The sequence below is a fragment of the Oncorhynchus keta genome, chromosome 10, assembly GCF_023373465.1.
Source record: "Oncorhynchus keta strain PuntledgeMale-10-30-2019 chromosome 10, Oket_V2, whole genome shotgun sequence".
Taxonomy (NCBI): domain Eukaryota; kingdom Metazoa; phylum Chordata; class Actinopteri; order Salmoniformes; family Salmonidae; genus Oncorhynchus; species Oncorhynchus keta.
In genome coordinates, this window is record NC_068430.1 from 17,358,112 (window position 1) to 17,383,071 (window position 24,960).

General features: G+C 44.1%; 1 protein-coding gene and 1 long non-coding RNA gene across 55 annotated transcripts in view; both read right to left on the reverse strand.

Moving 5' to 3' along the window:
* Positions 1-485: 485 nt before the first annotated feature.
* LOC118373737 (forkhead box protein J3-like) overlaps positions 486-24,960 on the reverse strand; it is a 167,863-nt gene continuing 143,388 nt past the window's right edge. Inside the window, exons 4-15 of one of the 49 annotated variants that reach the window (XR_008144379.1) lie at positions 24,703-24,786; positions 23,261-23,362; positions 17,909-18,037; positions 14,115-14,289; positions 7,395-7,853; positions 6,943-7,044; positions 6,079-6,273; positions 5,249-5,347; positions 4,193-5,001; positions 4,015-4,086; positions 3,727-3,762; positions 486-3,690 (exon numbers count right to left, since the gene is read on the reverse strand). Coding sequence is in view for 1 of the 49 variants with exons in the window: in XM_052526573.1 (XP_052382533.1) it covers positions 4,889-5,001; positions 5,249-5,347; positions 6,079-6,273; positions 6,943-7,044; positions 7,395-7,853; positions 14,115-14,289; positions 17,909-18,037; positions 23,261-23,362; positions 24,703-24,786 (1,458 nt within the window). In the remaining 48 variants the exon portion in view is untranslated. Of the gene's footprint in view, positions 5,002-5,248; positions 5,348-6,078; positions 6,274-6,942; positions 7,045-7,394; positions 7,854-14,114; positions 14,290-17,908; positions 18,038-23,260; positions 23,363-24,702; positions 24,787-24,960 lie in introns of all 49 variants that reach the window. The other 48 variants (XR_008144380.1, XR_008144376.1, XR_008144377.1 and 45 more) reach the window with 48 other exon arrangements.
* Positions 8,864-14,065, reverse strand: LOC127932150 (uncharacterized). Of its 6 annotated transcripts, XR_008144388.1 has the most exons (4): positions 12,066-14,065; positions 11,723-12,016; positions 10,108-10,156; positions 8,864-10,009 (listed from the first exon to the last, which is right to left on the reverse strand). It is a non-coding gene; the product is annotated as an uncharacterized LOC127932150 (long non-coding RNA). The 6 variants fall into 6 exon arrangements; XR_008144387.1 differs by lacking the exon at positions 11,723-12,016 and having other exon boundaries at positions 8,864-10,646; positions 12,066-13,045; positions 13,340-14,065; XR_008144384.1 differs by lacking the exon at positions 11,723-12,016 and having other exon boundaries at positions 8,864-10,646; positions 12,066-13,045; positions 13,291-14,065.

Consider the following 24,960-nt stretch of genomic DNA (forward strand, 5'->3'; position numbering starts at 1 on the left):
ACATATGGAGCTTGTCATTGACATGGAAGAAAGAGTTCCAGTATGAACACTAGCACGGTATTGCTAGTACTAATGTATGATCCTGGAAAACCTTCAGAATTAGTGAACTTTTTAAACATTTAGAGTGCACAGAACTAAGTGGAATGTTGCAAGTGAAAAAACAATTATTTACCAAAAACTATTTTAGGTAAATGTTTGAGGTTGTGAGCAAGGAGCTGCACTTATGCCATTTGGGCTCTACTATCGGTTATATTCAACACTAACCTTTCAGTTTGGCTCTGATTTGTCATAATTGCTGCAATTTTAACAGTGTATATAGAAATTCCCCTACCCACAACTACTATGGTCTAAACACACTGCAAAACTTGTGTTCTGTAACAGTGATGCGAGTAACAGCTACATCTTATGTTCAAAATATGAAATAATTCACAAGTTGCTTCATGTAACTCATTCAAATACATAAAAAAATGATAAACGCACAACTATTGCACAGTGAAGTTAACATTTTATTTCTTTAAGTGCCATTCATGCATATTGGGGATGGGGGTGGTATCGACAACTCTAATAACAAGTTATTTTACAGCACTTAACCAATACAAAGAGTAGCTGTATCACCTCATTGGACAGCAAAAGTAATAAACCGTGCAATAACCAAGAGGACAAAAAGGAGAAAAAGAAAACAAATACAACAAATGACAGACAAAATCAAAAACTGAAAAACATAACAAAATATATATTATCAACATTGAAACACTGAATGTAGAACCATAGTACAGGTAAAAGGTAGTGTCACAAAAAGCCAACACATTTTCATCACATATATACAATATAGATATATACACATACGGTCTCACCCTCTATTTGGACAATAACAAAATACTCTATTCTTTTCCCTCTCATGAGTAAGACCAACCCCTTGCCTTGATGCCCCGCCCCCAAGAGGAAAAAGGGATGATTGAAAAGACATTTATTTACAAGAAGCACAACAACACACCAGCACTGAATAAAATAGGCCTCAATCAGCAGTACTTCTTGGCAGTTTTCTCCATAATGTAACAAGCGAACAAGGCTTATTTTCTTTTTTCATATCATAGTAATCTCTCTGGCAGGTACATCTCCAGCAGTATTTAAAAAATGTCATTGTCTTTTTAAACAAAATGTACTCACTCGCACAGACACACACACAGTTAAGAGGGTGATCCAGTCATCGTCTTTCCCTTCCTCTTTACCTCTGATCACATCCATGAGCTCTTTCCAGCCCATCCCATCTCCTCTGAGCTGTGGGGGTGGATTTACTACATACCCTAAGGCTGTCCGAGAGTTTTTCATTAGTGCCTTCATAATTACCAGTGATGAAATGCAACATACAAAACCATGGGCTGCCAAGACTTCCCTATCACTTTTATATCCATATTCTCACTGTGTTCCTCAAAACACCCATTCCTTAGGTAAGTCCCAGAGTCTGCAGCACCCACACTGACTTCAACTAGTAATCAAATGGTCAATTAAAAATCACTACACTGATCTTTTCTCCATAAAGTAGTCCTCCTTCACTAATGAAGGGCTCAATGATTGACAATCTTAAGTGATCTTGGCTTTTGAACTGAATGAGCAATCAGACTGTGCTTTAAATGGCTGGCTGGCTGACTGACTGACTGATTTTGGCCATTAAACAAAGACTAAACACTCAATGGGTATCCACAGGCAGGACAATCAGCCACACACAACGCTTTCAAATACAATGAACATTTGGGAATCTAACCGAAAATTAGGTACAAATAGCAGAAGTAAGAAAAGGAAAAAGAAGGAAAAGGAAGAAAAAAACATTTAAGATCAAAACAATGGGCAGTATTAACGAACTGGCTACTAAAAGATCTGTGAAACCTTGCAGATATTCTTGGCAGTATAGCTAGCTGTGAGAAGAACTAGCACTAGCACTAGCATTAGCACTAGCTCCAGCACTAGCATTAGCACTATCATTAGCACTAGCATTAGCACTAGCTCCAGCACTAGCATTAGCACTATCATTAGCATTAGCACTAGCACTAGCTCCAGCCAAGCTTCCCTTCTTGTCTTCTGCCTCCTGTTTCAAAAGGACAATGGCGGTTCAGTATCTACACATGTACACTGTCACAAGAGACATATTGGTGTCGGGCCCCAGCGGTGTTTATGTGATATTACAAAACAATGTCATGATTTTCAGAAATGGAGTAAAACAAAATCCAGCCAAAGATTTAGTTTATCTAAGGGCCAATAGTGGAGGAACAAATGAAAAAGGGAAGATTAACTGTGCTCTACCCAGACAAAGCTCCCATACAGGTTTAACGCAGCACCATGATGGGGGTTCAGGGCCAGTCTGATTAAGATGACAAAGAGGGACAGAGAGGACAGGAGTGTTTCCAGAACCTCTAGTCTCCCATCCTCCATCTCCACCTGGCTGTTGGGGATCCTAACCAAAATGCACATCTGCCTTGAACCCTTCTTCTTTCTGCATCTGTTTGGTGCTCGTTGATAGCATATGCAGATGATTGTAATTTTAGGGCAAACACACACACACACACCGTGTTCCCTTTTTATATGGTATTTCAGCATATTTTCTGCCTTGCAGTGTAAGTCGGTCACAACCAAGATATTTGGGAGATCGATTCTGATGACTTGGGACGTATAGCATCTGAATGTGGGGCGGCGGCGTAGCCTAGTGGTTAGAGCGTAGCCTAGTGGTTAGAGCGTTGGACTAGTAACCGGAAGGTTGCAAGTTCAAACCCCTGAGCAAGGTACAAATCTGTCGTTCTGTCCCTGAACAGGCAGTTAACCCACTGTTCCTAGGCCGTCATTGAAAATAAGAATTTGTTCTTAACTGATCTTGCCTAGTTAAATAAAGGTAAAATTAAAAAAAAAAAAAAAAAAAAAAAAATGAAGAACATTCCTATTGTTTGTAGTAATTAAGTTATATCAGTACATTTCCTGCATCAGAAGATAACAGGAAAATATCCTACAGTTCATTGTGCTGCATGTACACTGAGTTTAATATATGAAAAGACACCTACAGGTGTATACTTGGACTCACTCATTTTGTGTATTAACTACAAACTATTCCCTTAATACACTAGTACAGGGAAATGATAATCAATCTCATTGATTGCGGGACCAGTGGAAGGATGTAGTGATTGAGAATGAGACTACTTTAAGTCTAAGTGTTATTTTGACAAAGGAAAAAAAAGCCAGACGGTGAGGGGGGTGATGAGGTCTGGAATTCATCTACCAGTTTCAGTCTTGGAGTATTGGAGATAAACGTATGACATTGTTAACAGAATAGACACAAAACCACAACAAATACTGCCGGTAATGTTTCTGAATGTACACAATTAGCTAAAAAAAACAAAATGGGCCAGATGTGTTGGGTAAAGGACAACACTCTATGATAAAGCATGTAAAAAACACCCTGTTCAAAACATAACCTCAGTTATTGTAAACCTTCCTACCAATACACCCACTATTGGGGATCCTAACCTTCCTACCAATACACCCATTATTGGGGATCCTAACCTTCCTACCAATACACCCATTATTGGGGATCCTAACCTTCCTACCAATACACCCATTATTGGGGATCCTAACCTTCCTACCAATACCCCCACTATTGGGGATCCTAACCTTCCTACCAATACACCCACTATTGGGGATCCTAACCTTCCTACCAATACACTCACTATTGGGGATCCTAACCTTCCTACCAATACACCCACTATTGGGGATCCTAACCTTCCTACCAATACACTCACTATTGGGGATCCTAACCTTCCTACCAATACACCCACTATTGGGGATCCTAACCTTCCTACCAATACACCCACTATTGGGGATCCTAACCTTCCTACCAATACACCCACTATTGGGGATCCTAACCTTCCTACCAATACACCCACTATTGGGGATCCTAACCTTCCTACCAATACACCCACTATTGGGGATCCTAACCTTCCTACCAATACCCCCACTATTGGGGATCCTAACCTTCCTACCAATACACCCACTATTGGGGATCCTAACCTTCCTACCAATACACCCACTATTGGGGATCCTAACCTTCCTACCAATACTCACTATTGGGGATCCTAACCTTCCTACCAATACACCCACTATTGGGGATCCTAACCTTCCTACCAATACACTCACTATTGGGGATCCTAACCTTCCTACCAATACACCCACTATTGGGGATCCTAACCTTCCTACCAATACACTCACTATTGGGGATCCTAACCTTCCTACCAATACACCCACTAATGGGGATCCTAACCTTCCTACCAATACACCCACTATTGGGGTTCCATCCAAAGCAAACCAACAAGCACCACAGGCGGCTTGCTTTTTCCATAAAATAATAATAACGAATAAAGAGAGAAACTCATCCAAGAGGCAGCCGAGGCCTAAAGTCAACACGAGAAGGATAACAAGCGGAACAAGTCGCTCAAATCACACAACAGTTACGGAGGGAGCTGGGGGAACTTTGGAAAGCTGCTGGCTGGGAGGGGGATGGGAGAGGGCTGGCTGAGGAACGAGGACTGGAGGATTTGTTTCGACATGAACGTGTGCTACTTGCCTGGTCAAGACAAGCACATAAGCCACCACTTAAACATGTCCTAGTAAATATGATTGTCTTCAAAGTAACATTTATTTTGTATGTTTCATTTTGTTAGTAAAAATGGCAGCACTCTGAAGTCTCTCCCTCTATCCTCCCAAAACAACACCTGCTCTTCTGTTCTGTATCCCACCAGCAACAGTCAGTCTCCTCGCTAGAGCGTACAGCTCAGCCTGGCTTCTTCCTCCTACTTCCATCTGCTCCGCACCACCTGACCGTTCCTTGTTAGGGGCAGAACATCTAACATTAGACAATGGAGTCCCAGTCAAAGTCATCCTGGATGTCATCAGCTGGCATGCGGTGCATCTGGAAGTTTCTGGGAGAGATCATGTGCTGCTGGTTCATCTGCGCATGGTGTCCTAAGAGAAGAGAGCAGGGGAGTTGGGCTTAGTACATACACAAAGACACACATGCACTGTGCAAGCTTCATTGGTTAAATGTGTAGTTGAATGGGAAATGGACTTGTCGAGGTGTTGTTGTAGTGCTTGTAGAATGTGGAAGGATAGGTTTGATGAATACTTGGAGTGTACCGTAGAGACCATCCCCTTAACTGAGATCTAGTTTAGTGAGTAGTTGTATTGTATAGAGGCTGCCGCTGTTCTGTACCTGTCATTGTGGGACCTGCGCTGCTCAGTGGTGGCATGTGGGGGTATCCTGGGGGGCCCATCATAGACATGCTCTGTCTTGAGTCCATGTAGAGATTTCCTGTGGAGAGAAAGACAAACTCAAGTATCGCAATCCCAAAATAATATATGTGCTAGCTAAAACAAGCCACCTGGGCAGCAGCATTATTGCAATATACATTGAGTGTACAAAACATTAAGGACACCTGCTCTTTCCATGACCGAGACTGACCAGGTGAATCCAGGTGAAAGCTATGATCCCTTATTGATGTCACCTGTTAAATCCACTTCAATCAGTGTAGATGAAGGGGAGCAGACAGGTTAAATAAGGATGTTTAGACCTTGAGACAACTGAGACAGATTGTGTATGCGTGTCATTCAGAGGGTGAATGGGCAAGACAAAAAATATTTAAGTGCCTTTGAATGGGGTATGGTAGTAGGTCCAGTTTGTGTCAAGAACTGCAAAACTTCTGGATTTTTCACTCAACAGTTTCCTGTGTATGAAGAATGGTCCATCACCCAAAGGACAACCAGCCAACTTGACAACTGTGGGTGGCATTGGAATCAACATGGGCCAGCATCCTTGTGGAACGCATTCAACACCCTGTAGTCCATGCCCCAACAAATTGCAAATTGAGGCTATTCTGAGGGCAAAAGGGAGTGCAACTCAATATTAGGAAGGTGTTCCTAATGTTTTGTACACTCAGTTTACATTTACATAAAGGAAAATGCCACCAATGTCCAATGATCTGGAGTGGTAAATGCAATAATAATGTTAGTTGGGATGCAGGTCAGAGGTGAGGAGTCACCTACCTGTGGCCATGTGCTGGCTGGGCTTGTTGGGGTGCATGGAGCCATGGCATACGGGTACGGGCTGCACTGCCCCCTGTGGCTGAATGACACCGGTGCGGGCGAAGAACTGGTTGATAGATGAGCAGAGATCTGCGATCTGTGTGGGCTCCAGGGCCCAGTTGTTCTGCTCTGCTAGTCTCATGCTCTCCTTCAGTCCTGCACAGGGTCAAACATACATATCATCAGCCAAGGGAAACAGTGATGTACAGCCGCCTCAGAAAGCTCACCAGTCCAACCCTTTCAGTAGTACTAGCTGCTAGCCACTGCAGAGAAATGTCTCAACGACAACTTAGTCATAAAAATCACCGGTCAAATCATCCACACCCCATAAATGTGAAAAGTGGGTGTAGACACTTATCTATGTAAAAAAAAAGAAGCTTTAATTACATAACTAAACTTTATCGGTGATAATTAAAACCGCCTACCTTGCAATTGTATACTGTAATTGGATCAACTCTGTGACCTGCTGAGCTACACTGTTTGGTAAATAAACTTGAAGGCAGTGTTCTTTAATTGTAGAGCTCCTTCAAATTCAACTGTTGATTGGCAACACGTCAGCACACCAACAAAAAGAGAGAACTCCAATGTGTCTAATGGTGCTCATCATGGGCAATCAGCCATGAAATCATTAGGATAAAATGACTCTGGTAAACACAATAAACAGCTGTTAAAATGTCAGTGAAAAGAACAGGTAGACAGTAAGAAAAATATATTAAACGCAGGACTAACACATTGAAAAATAAGCAGCCTGTATAGTTATCCTATTTGAGGCTGAAATTGGATGTGTCAATGCAACAGCTTTTACATAATCCTTCATGGCCACACCTTGAAAAGGTGAGAGGTCGACATCAGCCCAGTTATAACTGCTGGCAATACGGCAGCTCTCTTTCAGTGCGTCCAGATTTGGGTACCAGTCAGAGGGCAGACCTGTAAACACAGATGGAGCACAGACTATTTTTTAGAGGCTGGAGGAGTCCATGAGTCTCTACATTTCCTGCAACAGTACTCTACTTTGGCCACCGGTAGGAGCCAGTTCCCTCTGAAAAGGTTGCTGTGCTCCAGAGGTACTGTCTGGTGTATGGATGCAGGATTTGCTTTGTTCTCATTACAGTAAACAGCATAAATCAGATGGTGATTTACGGTCCTTTGTCCCAAAGCAGGTCTTGGTACAGAAGAAATGTCCAGCTGTGTCTTGGAGGGTTATCCCTGAGTGTATCTGAATGTGTGTGTTTGTGTGTGTGAGAGACATCAGTGTAGAAGAGAGAGGCGGGTCTTACCCGTGTTGCAGGCCATCTGTTGCTGGGCAGGATGAGGCTGGTGAGCCAGAGTCTGATGCTGCTGCTGGGAGGGGTGCTGGCCGTGCTGCTGTGAGTGTTGGGAGGGGTGCTGGGTGTGCTGTGTGTGTTGGGAGGGGTGCGGCGTGTGCTGTGATGGGTGCGGACCATGCTGGGAGTGTGCAGGGTGATGGGGGTGCTGGTGCTGGCTGTGTTGGTTGTGCTGGCCATGTTGGTTGTGTGGGCCGTGCTGGGAGATGTGCTGTGTGTGGGGCGAGCCATGGCCCGGGTGGGCGTTCTGGCCAGGATGCTGGGGAGGGTGGGACAGAGGCACCTGGCCACCGCTGCTGGAGTGGTTGTTTGTCAGGCTGTTCTGGGTGCTAATGGTGCCACTGGGTGAGTGCTGATAGGAGCAGGAGGTGTGGGTCTGTTGGGACGATTCCGTTGGCATGCCCATCAAACCTGGAAGTCCATATACACACACACACAAAACCCAGTCGTTATTAGTCCTCTCTGCTTAGAGAATTGAATCCCTATTTGATATAAACATACAATGTAAAATAAACTGATGTTACATTGAGACTAAACAGCTGCCATTTTGAACGAGCTAAAGGAATGTCTCAGCAGCACTAGAGAGTCTGAGCCTTTCTTCTGCATCCTGTGTTTCTTTTCACATTCGTCATTGTGCAGCACGAACATCTGCACACCCAACAGCCATCGTGTAGAGGAGTGGTTCTTAAGAGGCCTGTCCATTTACATGTTAGTCATTTAGAGTTGCCTTCGCCACTGCCTCAGAACACTTACTGAAGTGGTGACAAAGGTGGATCTCTTATCGGCACGACTTACGCTCAAAGGCACATCGGCATATTTTTTACCTAGTCGGCTTGGGGTTTTGAACCAGCTTCACTTCAATTACTGGCCCAACACTCTTAACCGCTAGAATATTAGCTTTGCCACAGTAAACCTATTTTACTGGAGTGCTCTTAGAGTTGACTCCAGCCCCTCGCCCCAGAACACTTACTGCAGCGGTGACAAAGGTGGATCTGTTATCGGCACAGAAAGCCCATTGACCAACCAGGGAAATACAGAAAGCAATTAGCGCGCAGCCCCAGAATAATAATGCGAGCTCATTACCTATTATCAAAGCCGGTGAATTAGCTCACTGTCTACAGCACCATGGTGTGAAATCCTCTCGCTCGCTTATTTACACTTTTTAATTGCAAGGGCTTGTCTGACTAAGAGATTTCACTTTTATGCACATAAAAAGGGAACAACTTTAAACTAATGAAACTTAGATGATAGATTAAAGGAGAGGAACACTGAAAACATTAGCATGAAATGCATTAGATTTGTGAAAGTAGGCTATACAAGGAAAAGCATTGTCTGCTTTTACCCATAACCCACTTGTCAAGTGCTTTTTGTTCTTCAGTCAATCAGATTACAAACAAAAAGCATTACGTTCTAAAGGGCTGCCATGTTTTGGAGAGCTACACTTGATCTGACTCTGTGCAATAGGCCTTTATCAGGTTTGATGCTGCAATCATATGAAGTGTGTGTGTGTGTGTGTATATATATATCATCCTAAAGATATAAACAGAGTAAGGATTAACATGTTTCATCCCATATAATGAATAAAGTCCACTGCATTATTCTGCTATGAACTTGCCGACTCTCTGTTCTGCTTAGCATTGGGAATGAGGCCAGAGGCTTTAGCACACAGTAGACCATGAAAACACCCATAGACTTCCACTACACTTACTGTCTATTAAACAACTCATTGAAATCACTAAACCTAATTCGGACCAATTCCACTCTCCTTCGACCAGCTGTTAGATGTATAACACCCATAGAATAATCCTGGCATCTTCTGCATGAGTTTACTAACACTACCCAGTGGGGCTGGGCGATATGACCATATATATCGTGTGACGATAGAAAAACGTCTATCGTTTATATCGTTGTGTCGCAAATCACACTCTTTACGGCAATATTTTCATCAATTGGACGACGCTTTGCATTCTTCCTCACGAGTCACGTGGAAGGAAATATGCAACAAACAAACAAACAGGGAGAGTGAATGTGACAGAGCACAGAACTCGTACCTAAAAGAGGGGCTACTTCGGTCTCATGGACGTGGTTTAGGTATGAAAAGTCTGACACGGACCAGAAAACCGTCCACTGCAAAATATGCCGCAGGCCTCGACAACAGGCTCAAACACCACTAACCTCTTTTACCACCTACACGGTCCAGACAACAGGCTCAAACACCACTAACCTCTTTTACCACCTACACGGTCCTGACAACAGGCTCAAACACCACTAAACTCTTTTACCACCTACACGGTCCAGACAACAGGCTCAAACACCACTAACCTCTTTTACCACCTACACGGTCCAGACAACAGGCTCAAACACCACTAACCTCTTTTACCACCTACACGGTCCAGACAACAGGCTCAAACACCACTAACCTCTTTTACCACCTACACGGTCCTGACAACAGGCTCAAACACCACTAACCTCTTTTACCACCTACACGGTCCAGACAACAGGCTCAAACACCACTAACCTCTTTTACCACCTACACGGTCCAGACAACAGGCTCAAACACCACTAACCTCTTTTACCACCTACAAGGTCCTGACAACAGGCTCAAACACCACTAACCTCTTTTACCACCTACACGGTCCTGACAACAGGCTCAAACACCACTAACCTCTTTTACCACCTACACGGTCCAGACAACAGGTTCAAACACCACTAACCTCTTTTACCACCTACACGGTCCTGACAACAGGCTCAAACACCACTAACCTCTTTTACCACCTACACGGTCCTGACAACAGGCTCAAACACCACTAACCTCTTTTACCACCTACACGGTCCAGACAACAGGCTCAAACACCACTAACCTCTTTTACCACCTACACGGTCCTGACAACAGGCTCAAACACCACTAACCTCTTTTACCACCTACACGGTCCAGACAACAGGCTCAAACACCACTAACCTCTTTTACCACCTACACAGTCCAGACAACAGGCTCAAACACCACTAACCTCTTTTACCACCTACACAGTCCAGACAACAGGCTCAAACACCACTAACCTCTTTTACCACCTACACGGTCCAGACAACAGGCTCAAACACCACTAACCTCTTTTACCACCTACACGGTCCAGACAACAGGCTCAAACACCACTAACCTCTTTTACCACCTACACGGTCCAGACAACAGGCTCAAACACCACTAACCTCTTACCACCTACACGGCCCAGACAACAGGCTCAAACACCACTAACCTCTTTTACCACCTACACGGTCCTGACAACAGGCTCAAACACCACTAACCTCTTTTACCACCTACACGGTCCTGACAACAGGCTCAAACACCACTAACCTCTTTTACCACCTACACGGTCCTGACAACAGGCTCAAACACCACTAACCTCTTTTACCACCTACACGGTCCTGACAACAGGCTCAAACACCACTAACCTCTTTTACCACCTACACGGTCCTGACAACAGGCTCAAACACCACTAACCTCTTTTACCACCTACACGGTCCAGACAACAGGCTCAAACACCACTAACCTCTTTTACCACCTACACGGTCCTGACAACAGGCTCAAACACCACTAACCTCTTTTACCACCTACACGGTCCTGACAACAGGCTCAAACACCACTAACCTCTTTTACCACCTACACGGTCCAGACAACAGGCTCAAACACCACTAACCTCTTTTACCACCTACACGGTCCTGACAACAGGCTCAAACACCACTGACCTCTTTTACCACCTACACGGTCCAGACAACAGACTCAAACACCACTAACCTCTTTTACCACCTACACGGTCCAGACAACAGGCTCAAACACCACTAACCTCTTTTACCACCTACACGGTCCTGACAACAGGCTCAAACACCACTAACCTCTTTTACCACCTACACGGTCCTGACAACAGGCTCAAACACCACTAACCTCTTTTACCACCTACACAGTCCAGACAACAGACTCAAACACCACTAACCTCTTTTACCACCTACACAGTCCAGACAACAGGCTCAAACACCACTAACCTCTTTTACCACCTACACGGTCCTGACAACAGGCTCAAACACCACTAACCTCTTTTACCACCTACACGGTCCTGACAACAGGCTCAAACACCACTAACCTCTTTTACCACCTACACGGTCCTGACAACAGGCTCAAACACCACTAACCTCTTTTACCACCTACACGGTCCTGACAACAGGCTCAAACACCACTAACCTCTTTTACCACCTACACGGTCCAGACAACAGGCTCAAACACCACTAACCTCTTTTACCACCTACACGGTCCTGACAACAGGCTCAAACACCACTAACCTCTTTTACCACCTACACAGTCCAGACAACAGGCTCAAACACCACTAACCTCTTTTACCACCTACACGGTCCTGACAACAGGCTCAAACACCACTAACCTCTTTTACCACCTACACGGTCCAGACAACAGGCTCAAACACCACTAACCTCTTTTACCACCTACACGGTCCAGACAACAGGCTCAAACACCACTAACCTCTTTTACCACCTACACGGTCCAGACAACAGGCTCAAACACCACTAACCTCTTTTACCACCTACACGGTCCTGACAACAGGCTCAAACACCACTAACCTCTTTTACCACCTACACGGTCCAGACAACAGGCTCAAACACCACTAAACTCTTTTACCACCTACACGGTCCAGACAACAGGCTCAAACACCACTAACCTCTTTTACCACCTACACAGTCCAGACAACAGGCTCAAACACCACTAACCTCTTTTACCACCTACACGGTCCAGACAACAGGCTCAAACACCACTAACCTCTTTTACCACCTACACGGTCCTGACAACAGGCTCAAACACCACTAACCTCTTTTACCACCTACACGGTCCTGACAACAGGCTCAAACACCACTAACCTCTTTTACCACCTACACGGTCCAGACAACAGGCTCAAACACCACTAACCTCTTTTACCACCTACACGGTCCTGACAACAGGCTCAAACACCACTAACCTCTTTTACCACCTACACGGTCCAGACAACAGGCTCAAACACCACTAACCTCTTTTACCACCTACACGGTCCAGACAACAGGCTCAAACACCACTAACCTCTTTTACCACCTACACGGTCCTGACAACAGGCTCAAACACCACTAACCTCTTTTACCACCTACACGGTCCAGACAACAGGCTCAAACACCACTAACCTCTTTTACCACCTACACGGTCCTGACAACAGGCTCAAACACCACTAACCTCTTTTACCACCTACACGGTCCAGACAACAGGCTCAAACACCACTAACCTCTTTTACCACCTACACAGTCCAGACAACAGGCTCAAACACCACTAACCTCTTTTACCACCTACACAGTCCAGACAACAGGCTCAAACACCACTAACCTCTTTTACCACCTACACGGTCCAGACAACAGGCTCAAACACCACTAACCTCTTTTACCACCTACACGGTCCAGACAACAGGCTCAAACACCACTAACCTCTTTTACCACCTACACGGTCCTGACAACAGGCTCAAACACCACTAACCTCTTTTACCACCTACACGGTCCTGACAACAGGCTCAAACACCACTAAACTCTTTTACCACCTACACGGTCCAGACAACAGGCTCAAACACCACTAACCTCTTTTACCACCTACACGGTCCAGACAACAGGCTCAAACACCACTAACCTCTTTTACCACCTACACGGTCCTGACAACAGGCTCAAACACCACTAACCTCTTTTACCACCTACACGGTCCAGACAACAGGCTCAAACACCACTAACCTCTTTTACCACCTACACGGTCCTGACAACAGGCTCAAACACCACTAACCTCTTTTACCACCTACACGGTCCTGACAACAGGCTCAAACACCACTAACCTCTTTTACCACCTACACGGTCCTGACAACAGGCTCAAACACCACTAACCTCTTTTACCACCTACACGGTCCTGACAACAGGCTCAAACACCACTGACCTCTTTTACCACATACACAAGAATCATGTGAAGCAGTACGGAGAGAGTCTGCGGATGACACGCAAAAAAGTAGTCGAGTGTTCAAAACAAACCCCGACACACCATATGGCAAAAAACCATGAAGATGGAAGGAGATAACAGCTGCCGTAACAACTTACATCTGCAAAGACATGGCCCTAATTTACACGGTCCAGAAACGGGGGTTTCGTGAGTTGGTCCTAACACTCAACCCAAGGTACCAAATGTACATTCATATGTGACACGTCTTAAAACCAAAATAACTTGCAAAACAGGCAATCCGTCAAAAATAAATAAATATATATTTTAGGCCTATGTTTATTTTGTTTGCAACTATAGTTGAAGTGTTTTCCATTTACCTCTTTAGATTTTATACATTAATATTTTATATTTTGTTACATGCTTAATTGAAAATTTGCACAAAGGTTCGAAATAAAATGAGAAAGTACCTTTTTATTTGTTGAGTTTAATTCAAAATGTAATAAGAAATAGGTCTTTATGTGGTAATTTTATATAAACTATATAACAAAAAAAATAGGTGCTATATCGTGATTTGTATCATCATCAGGATATGAAATTACCTTTGTCGGGATATGAGATTTTGGCCATATCGCCCAGCCCCACTACCTGGTATGCGTCATCCTGCCCTCTTGACTCACCCTGTTGGCTGAAGGACTGCCCAAAGACAGACTTGTAAAGGCTGCGGAAGGAGGCACTGAGATCTTCAAAGTCAGAGAAGAGGAGCTGCTTGTCCCTCTCTGGCATGTTGTACTGGGGCTGGAGGGGCTGCTGGAGGCTCATCGACTGAGACACCGGCTCTGGGTGGTTAGTCACCTGGGGATGGAGGAGGAGAGAGAGAAGTAGAGGAGTAGAAAGAGAGGAGAGATAATTAGAGATTTGAGCAGTGAATTACATCTACTCTACACCTAACACTGACAGCTGTGTTCCGTCATGCAGTACAACCTAGCGGTACACACCTCCGTCTAACATACTAACTACAGTACAAACCTATTACCACAGTCAAACACAGACTACAACTTTCACTGGTGAAGAGCACCGACTACACCATCGAACACTGACTCTTGACTGGGAAACATACGTTTCAGAGACATCAATGGATATCTGCACATGGACCTGCTGGAGAACAAGAGCCACAAACATTTCATGCAAAACATTTTTCTACACTGAACAAAAATAATCAACATGTAAAGGTTTTGTCCAATTTTGCAAGAGCTAAAATAAAAGACGCCAGAAATTTTCCATCTGCACAAAAAGCAAATCTCATTTTGTGCACAAATTTGTTAATATTCCTGTTAGTGAACATTTCTCCTTTGCCAAGATAATCCATCCACCTGACAGATGTGGCATATCAAGAAGCTGATTAAACAGCATGATCATTACACAGGTGCACTGTGCTGGGGACAATACAATGTGCAGCTTTGTCACAACACAATGCCAGAAACGTCTCAAGTTTTAAAGCAGCGTGCAATTGGGATTCTGACTGCAGGAATGTGCACCAGAGAATTAAATGTTAATTTCTCTACCATAAGCCACCTCCAATGTAGTTTTAGAAAATTTGGCAGTATGTCCAACCGCTGACCATGTGTAACTACGCCAGCCCAGGACCTCCACATCCGGCTTCTTCACCTGCAGGATGGTCTGAGACCAGTCACCCGGACAGCTGATGAAACCGAGGATTATTTCTGTCTGTAATAAAGCCCTTTTGCCCTCCCAGGCCCCACCCATGGCTGCGCTCCTTCCCAGTCATTTGACTGATTTGTATAAAGAACTGGAACTCAGTAAAACCGTTAAAATAGTTGCATAATGAGTTTATATTTTTGTTCAGTAATTTTTTTTGTGCAACAGATCAAGGCTTATATTTTAGTTCTGTCCACTAACCTAATTAAACTGCCAAGAACCCATATTGAACATGTATAAGCAGCTAAATATCTGGTGTGTAAAGTGGTCACTCCTCAAACTAAACATCAACTACATGCCTTTGTCTTGATCACTGCTTGCATCCTTCTCAAAAAGTATTAAAAGAGAAACCAAAATCAACACAAAGCCAATACAATAGATGGCCTGCAAAATGTATTTAAAACAAAAACACCAAAGCCTTGTACAAATAAGCAATCATTTTACCCATGTACAGTAGTGTGAGGGTCAATTTTATCCAATGGTGTATAAGAGTGCAGGCAATGTTGCCCTATAACAAGACCGTCTAATAACGTTAATGATGAGCAAAACACATAGAGAAATCACTATTCTATAACTGAGGCGGTACCTTGCATTTACATGAAGTAGACTAGATGTTTAAGAACAGTATATATCATTTATTGCAGCATCACAGAGGTAGCTTTCAAGCCACACCAGGTATAACACGTGAAGGACACTAATAATGGAGCTATCACTTAAAGTAGTCTTGCTGTTAGAGTACACATTCTTTCACACAGCAAAGGGCTTTGCAGACATGCTGGTGGGCTATAGTATAGATTGCCTTGCTACAGAATCCAGTCTGAGTCTGCCTGGCTGAAGTGAGGCAGTAAGAAACAGTCTGCTCTCAGCAGCAGCACTGGAGGGACATCCATCAGTCTGAACGGATCGATGCAGAGAGCCTGGAGCAATAGCATCCTGGAAAGCAGGAGGACCCCACCAAAGAAGGGGGCATCTCTGGTGGGAAGGCATCACAGGCAGCAGCTCTCTTTGTCTGCTCTCCAAGAGCGTGTACAACTCTCACTTTCCCTCAACCCCCCATGATATTCTGCGCTAGAGCACCAACCCCCCGACCTCTTTAGTCTCTCACTGTCTATAGCTCTTCTGAAGGGAAACTCCTGGGTCTCTCGGATCATATGAGATATACAGTAATTAACTGGCCTGGGGCACTGCCCTCAAGAGTGGAGCTGATACACTGTTTAAGTTCCAGGGTTACAGCTATCTACTGTGATAAGAGATTGGCATGCACTGCCTAAATTCCTGTATGTCTAAATGTGATACAGTGACAGTTATTTGTGGTGCTTGTTTGGTTTTAGCTGATGTATAGCTGAGGCACTGTGGTAAGAGATTGACATGCATGTTCTAAAAATCAATGGTTTTCAACTGGTTTTGCCTTAGGACCGAAATTGAACAAGGTTGTCTGTCTCAATCCAATATTCGCATTGCGAATTTTGTTACCAAAATGCAATCTGGAATTAATTTTTTCTTCTTCTATATTGCTAGTAAATGTACTAATTAAAGTACAATGGAACAACAGTCCCACCTTTTTAATTATATTTCAGCCATATTCTTGATGAAGAATGTTAAGCATGAAATACACAGAATCTCACTGCCAATAGACTACCGATAGGTACCTGCTGCGGGCCAACCCCACGTGGGGGTTCGTGATCTCTGATTGGCTCAAAGTCAAGTTGTTGGCCATCGGCAAGGATTGCGATTCTACAAGTATAATCAGCAGGTTCGTCACTACCGGATCGGCACGCAGCAGGTACCACTTTGTTCTGGTAAGTACCCATCGGCAGTGAGATTATGGGAGCAAAGAAAAGGAAAAAAGAAGAGGGCATTTTCTCTGTACATCCACGGATCAACCAGTCACACTTCATATGTAATGTAGGCTATGGGATGGAAGCAAGCTAAGTGCAGACAATGCACACAACACCACATACTATCTAACCACTGTAGCTAGTATTGACATAATTGAATCACAACGGATTAGCCCATTTCCATGAAACAGCTGCCGAGTTAGTGCAGTGTCCTTAGCTAGGTAGTGCTAGTTAGAGAATATGCCAACTTGAGCTATCTAGCTAAACATTTGGCTATGGTCTGGCACTGACAGTATAAGATTATGGAGAGTGAATTAAATTGTTTCTTCGTCATCTTGCTAGGTAGTTATCTAGCTGTAGCCATTAGACAAGTATCAACAAGTTTAAAAAAAAAACTAAATAGCAACATTAGCAATACGCGTGGATATGCAATTACCAAACAACACTATTGATACCTTATGGTTTGGAGTATTTTAACTTTGCTGTGTGAACACAGGCAAACGTTTGACAATCCTACCAGTGTGTCTGAACTTTCAAGCTTACTGGTTTGAGACGATAAAATCAACCAAATCCACTAAATAGTGCTGCTAATAAATATTTTTTGAAAATAATATGATTGAACTATTTTACTTCAGAAGGTTCAATTATTTAAAAGTATAGGTTCATTATAATTTCCACACACATCATACCTGGTTTTAGTCGTTAAAGTTCAGAATGGAGTATATTTAATAAAAATAAATTAGATATTTTTTTACTCAATCACATCCCATTCAAAACCTCCCGCAACCCACCAGCTGATAATCGCTGTTCTAAATGTTTAAGAACTGGGATCCTGTAGTTGTTTGTGTTGCTTGGTGTTTAGCAGTGTGTATAGCTGTAATACTGTGGTTAGAGGTTGCAGCAGTGTGAGCTCTTACCGGTGTGTAGCTGTGCACGCTGCCCACACTGTTTAAATTGACGGAGGCCAGACTCTGGTCAGACAGGCTGTTGTTAAGGCTGCTTCTTGGGCTGTCACTCCCATCCTGGTCTGGGTTGTATAATGCCACCTGAAATAAGAAGAGGCTGTGTTAGCTTTTCTTGCATACCGCACATCACACAACCTAGAAATACACCAACAGGGTTTGACGAATAACTGCATGCCATTTACAATCATTATCATTCTGATGGTGATTCACCATTTGCCCAAATAATGGCTGGGGATGGGTTTTGTTCCGTAACAAACTGAATTTGGTTTGTGTGCGTGTGGTTGTGTGTCTAGGAATTCGATACCTGTGTGTGTATGCAAAGCATTTGTGTACTGGATGTTTATCAGAGTGCTTTTTTTGGACTAACAGAGTGGCTGGCCAGGAACATATTTTCTGAAGCTCCATAGCTACCCGAGCCACAGGGGCTCCTTCTGAATAAGTGTCCAGGTAAAGGCTCTTCTCTCTGGGAATGTAAGGGAGGGTGTCCCTTTTTTAATAAAAAAAAAACAACTAAAGGTCACACTACTGGCCGTGTCAGACCCATCTGCTCACTGAGCGCAAATCGGTTTGGGACAACAAAGGTCTTCAATTCAACCGAGACCCTGACCTTTCAATACAGCAATGCAAGCAACCAGAGCACTGCAACGCAACCATATTCATTATTATCATCTGAAAAGGCTTTGCTAAAGAAAAAAATGGTGTATTGTGGTGTCACACAACAGACTGCTATTAAGTAGCACTGGTGGTAGAAACAATCTGGCGATGAATATAATGAGATCCGGAGAGAATAGAAGTGCATTCATTTTTTTCCATTTTGTGAAACGGAAAGAATGTGTGGAATGGCAGCTATGCGAGCGATGCTACTGGCTGGTGTGTGTGACAGGGCAGGGATTGGCAGCAGCACTAACAGCCTGGATGGTGCTGGTGCTGTGTGCTCAGTCTTGCCCAGTGTCCGGTCAGGGCTCTCTGCTCATCAGGCTGAGTGGCTGTGGTCCTGCCTGCACCCTCTCTCCCAGTCCAACACACAGCAGCAGCAGGACATGAAGGCTGCTCTGCATTCTGAGGCCAGAGAGAAGTCTAGGCCTGACTGACCTCCAGATCTGAGCTTGCCTGGCACAATGGAACCAATGGAATAATCACAAAAGTGAAAACCCGGTAAATCCGTCAAGCTTAATCATCCGTTCAGTGTTTGAAAAATAACATACCATTTGAACCCAGATCTGGCTGCTGCCCTGTTACTGTTATATAGGCAGTCTGAGTACAGCCACTGACTAGTGCTGAGCAATTTACCCCAATTGTTTTGGGGGGTGGGGGGTTATTAAACAACTAATTGACAAATGTCAGTTCAATTACTTGAATTCCATAGTAGCTAATTACCATGTTTCTGCGCTGAAATAGGTAGACTATTTGCCTAATGAAAAACTACAACTCCCTTCAGCCCAGCGTCCCACAGTTCGTTCTTTTTCTCTAGAGAGAAACCAAATCATTCATAAGATACATTTAGTCAAGAACTCTCTGGGATGCTGGGCTGAAGGGAGTTGTAGATTTCATTAGGCAAATGTATGACCTAGTTCAGCGTAGAAACGTGGTAATTAACTACGATGAACAGAATCCATTGTGTCTGTTCTTCCCGGGTAGGACAGAGACGGCTACCCGACACAGACCACATGAGAATGTACACAACACAATAATGAGAGGGATAGAGACCGTTCTTGAGGTAGCTCTACCCGATTGATAGTTGGAGTAGTTGCTCATAAGCGGTCTTGAATGTATGCCATATATACTTTGAAGAACTAGTCAAATGATTGTCAGACAGCTATGAAGCATACATAAGCAGCTACTAGCTAGCAAGCTAGCCTAGCTAAATAGGATGACTCAAAGACAGTACAGTGTGGAGAGCACAGAGAACGTTAGATGTTTGTTTGTCTGGCTAGCTGCCTTAGAAGAGAAGAGATGGCTTTAAAGAATGAAAAATAATAAAGCCATAAAATAAAAACCAAGTAATACACACAACTGAAATATTATTTCATATTAATGTCCTCTTTTTCTATTAATGTCTACCCAATGTGGAACTGACAAAGACGAGTGTTTTCAATGTTTTGGCAATTCACTATTTTTGGCTTTGGAATTTCCACTAAAATAATTTGTCATTATTTCATAATGCATTTAATGTTGAAAAAGATCATCAAAACTGAAATTTGCGATAATTTTTTATAACCAAACTTGTCCTCAAAAGCACTAATCCTGACACACAGCCTCTCCCTCAGTAGTGTGTCATTGTGGGCTCTCACTCAGCCAGAGAATGACACAAAAATGTTGTGCCTTAATAAGTCAGAGGAGAGTGTGTTGGATCCAGTGTTGTAGTGAATGTGTGGTGGGGGAAGGGGATGAAAGCGAAGCTAATTAGTTGACTCTTGCCTTCCACCACTCAGTGTGGGCTTGGCTCCAGTGTTCATTAGCGTGAAGGAGGAAATCAATGAGCAGCTAAGACTGAGGGCTTAGGCACGTCTGAAAATCAGCACTACAATGCTAATCAAACAGCACGCTGTAGAAATATAAATGTTACATGTAATGAGCGGGTTTTAGCCTTAAACCACCAATCTATTTTTACTCCCCTCATCCAGTGTGATGATTTCCAGACCTCACTGCTCTGTGGTTTACACAGACCCCAGAGTCAAGACGCCCACTCGACCAAAACTCAGTCATCATGTCTCTCACACACACGCAAAGTCATCCAGTCCCACAAAGACAAGCATGCTCACACAGGCAGGAGCTCCTGCCACAGTAAATCCTGATGCGTATTTGGTGCTAGCAACTAGCAGGAGTTTGTGTGTGTTCTATTCTTAGCAGTAAATTAAGTAAAAAGCCAGGTGTGTCTTTTACATAAGACTCTAATCTGGAGCATGAGACTTGGATTATGAAATCAAAGCGAGATTCACCCAGATGTCTTTAACAATGCCTGCCAGGGTTCAGCAGAATCCCTGCTCACAGGATTTAAGAGGGAGAAAGAAAAGCAACGGCAGACTTTTCCTCAGTAAACACACTTCTTCCTAAAATCCCCCTTCCTTTATCACGCTCTAGTGCCAGACTTCTGTCTCATTCACAACCACTGCAAACAGCTACCTCAGAATAGACCAGAGAAAAATGTTTTAAAACGCGCGCGTGTGTGCGGTGAGTGTGTGTGTGAGAGAGAGAGAATGAAAGGCAGGGAGACTTGAGGCACGTGTAACAGACCGTGTTTGGATTCTCACTGGTTCTGTAGTCCTGACACAGTCACCCATTGGCCTCTCAGAGAAGGCAGGAACATGAGAGATAGAGATGGAAAATAGAGAGCGAGAAAGAGGGAGAGAAAGAGGGAATTCCTGTGGTTTGGCACAGTGCACCAAAAGAGGCGTGGCCAGTTGTATGTTTACAGTGTAACACAGTGAGAAACAAGCTCTCTCAGGAGTAGGGCTCAGATCTGCTGCTGCGTCTCCACTTTATCATAGCAACAGTTACAATCAGGAGAACAAAAGACACAAACACAGCCCTGCTGTAACCTTGCCTGAAGCAGGGATGTTCAGAATTTTTGGTGTTTTGTTTTCCATGATTCTTATGTGTGAAATCAAACTGTTGTTATCTATGGAGGATGTCCATGTTAAATGGCCAACTGAGGTTTGAAACCTCAATTTTCACAGCAAATCGATGGCAAGTGATTATTTGTTGAGATGAGAGCAGGGAAGAGGTGTGTGTTTTATAGGGGCTCAGCCTAGCCCGTCTCACACGCCAAAGACAGTCCTCTTACCGAAAGGGCAGACACACACCACTCCCTCTTACTGCACAGACACGCGGTTCTATCCTAGTGAGGCCCTAAAATGTATTTCCTTTCAAAATCCTATTTTCCCTAAGCCCAAAACCTAAACCCCAAAATAGCCTTTGTTCTTGTCGGGATGTGGGAAACGTCCCAACGAGGGAGAATTGTCCTCGTTTTACTATCCTTGTGGGGACTTCAGGTCCCCACGAGGGTAGAAGAGCAAGACCACACACACCCTCCTCTTCTCACACATCCCACCCTCAAGTACTCTTCCCCAAAGCACCCCCCTCCCCCAGTTTATATAAAAAACAGTATTTTCTTTATGCCCACTGCAGTAAATGAATGAGCAACTCTTGAAGGTTACTCCAGAGAGCTGCCCCCACTGGGCCCAGAGGAGAGGGCTTAAGGTTAAAAACCCTATTTCAATTTCAGAGTGAACAGCGTATTCAACGCCAACAGCTTGCAGTCCCTGTGGCTTCTCCCGCTCTTTCTCTGCAGTGAGGGTTATACGGCAACACAGTACTGTCTCGCCAGGCTACTCAGACTCCTCCAGCCAAACGCTACGGCACGCCCGTAGACGTTAGTTTCTTCTCCACAACGAATCTGGATCTAAGTACTTGCCTGACCCCTCACCGAATGTGAACACATTCGGGGATGTGTGATTGGTCCAGAAGAAGCAAGGATAAAGCGGCAGTTTGACTTTGATACTCTGATTTGTTCGAGACGATGAAATGGATTACTTTGTTTAGTACAACACCCCTCGTCACCACAAACAACTTCAATGAGGACTTTAGTGTGAGTCGTCAGGCTAGGCAACCAAACCACATCTCATGGACAGACCAGACCACTGGGCATCTTCCATGAACTTTCAGGTGTGTGTACAGTAGTGTTGTCATTTTTTAAATTATTATTATAAAAAAATGTTAACCTTTATTTAACTAGGCAAGTCAGTTAAGAACAAATTCTTATTTTCAATGACGGCCTAGGAACAGTGGGTTAACTGCCCGTTCAGGGGCAGAACGACAGATTTGTACCTTGTCAGTTCGGGGGTGTGAACTTGCAACCTTCCAGTTACTAGTCCAATGCTCTAACCACTAGGCCACCCTGCCGCCCCATGACACCAGATTCTTGATTTCAATACCAATACCTGGGTTATCATCACGATACTCAATACAATACTCAACTCAAATACCATATTGAACAGAATGAGTAATCCCCTGTTGTTGTGACGCTGTGTGTGTGCACGTATCCATCGATAGTGTTTCTTGTGCTACAGTGCAGCTGTGTGTTACAGCGTGAGATGTACTCTAGTGTGTGTGTGTGTGTGTGTGTGTGTGTGTGTGTGTGTGTGTGTGTGTGTGTGTGTGTGTGTGTGTGTGTGTGTGTGTGTGTGTATATCCCGGTTGAGTGCTGCTCTCAGTGAGGATCAAGCTGTGGGTGGGTGGGCGGGTAGAGGGAGGAAGGAGGGGTCAGGGTGGTGCAGTGTGTGCAGGTGCATGCTGGGTAGTTACCTTGTTAGTCACAGTGTTGATTGCCAGAGTTGGAGAGGCACTTCCAGAGATCATACAGTCCATTCCCAAAGACTCCGACTCCAGGGTGTACGGTGTGGAAGCCTGGGGGAGGGAGGGAGGCAAAAGTATTACTTTGATCTAATTATCAAATATAGGACCACTAAAATATTCACTCTTAACTAATTCTAAGAATAATACATAACCTCAAGCCATAAGTACGAAGGCATAGGTTTTAACACTCATATGTTGCCGTGTTTGTTGGGAAGCTAGTTTTCCTTCCAGGCAAGAGGGAGGAATGCAGGTCTCTAGTATGTAAAGTACACCAGGACCATTTATAAATAACAAAAGAAGCAACACCTTTATTTAGGTCACATTTGAAATATTTCCTGAGGAGATGAAGAGAAGAGCCCCCATTGCTCTCTGCGAGTCGCGGGCGCTCCGCTGGGGGAGATAACTCCACCACGCCTGTCTGCCAAAACTGCTTACTGTAAGAGGATTGGCTGGCAACAATACCAATTTTAATTCACGATAAACATAAATGAGATTTCACAAAGTCACAATTTTCTAAATGTCTGAGACTTAATAGGATGCCTTTTTGGCCAACAGTCCCATCTGTAGTACAGGAGGATGGTGTGCATGTGTCATACTAACAACATACATGCACAAACCTGAGGGTGGGAGAATAGTGCGTGAATTCTGTGCATTTGTTTTGCTTTAGAATTACACACCAATGACCATATTTAAACTAATTTACGCACAAACACACAGGTGTAGGTACTATATAGAATAGGATGTGCACCTCTCCCTCCCACTCCCCATCTTAGAACCACAGACATACACGTGGCTGTTTAACTGAGTGAGTGGGTCTTTGTGTCTGTATGTCTTGTAGCGGGACAGACTGCCGCCTGCAGCAGCCAGGAAGAGATGGATGGATGCCTCAGAGCCAGGTCAATCTGGGCAGTTTACTAAACCAGTGAGGCTATGCGTTACACTGGACATGACTCATACATAATTAAAGACAAAAGCTCCCGCTCAGAATGAACAGCCAGTGCACATTAATTGATGTTTGTAAAAAAAAATAAAAAAAGACTGCAGAATGCAATGTATGTAAGTAACAGCAGCCTGGGGCACAGCTTATTAATGAGGAGCCTGCTACAAGACAGACTCATCCAGAGACAGTTACATAAAGGGAGGAGAAACTCCTACTGCGTGCGTGCGTGCGAGTGAGACAGTATACAGGAGAGAGCGGCAGAGACAGAGGTCTATCGGCGAGAGATTGAACATAAAGAATAGCTGTATGTGAAGACTTGTATGATATGGTTACCCAATTCTCCACATGAGCACACTCATCATTACTGGCGATGACATTGTTTAAGAAAGGGTATCTACATGTGTAAAACACAAAGCTTCAGGGGAGGATGTGGCGTGTCTGGAGGACTCACCCGCTCTCCGGACCGCGGCCTCTTCTTTGGCCGTGTGGGCAGGGCGTCCTCCTTTGGGTTGGTGTCGATGGCCCAGTAGGAGCCCTGTAGAGAGAGGGACCACAGTAAAGAACACACAATGCCCTGCCTGGCCTGATACCCACAGGAACGTTGGACATGAGGGATTCATATCTCCAGACAAAGGGTAAAGGAATCGGAGGCTTTTCTTTGGGACTGACACAATAGGGCTTTAACAAATGCTATTAAAACACAATCCAA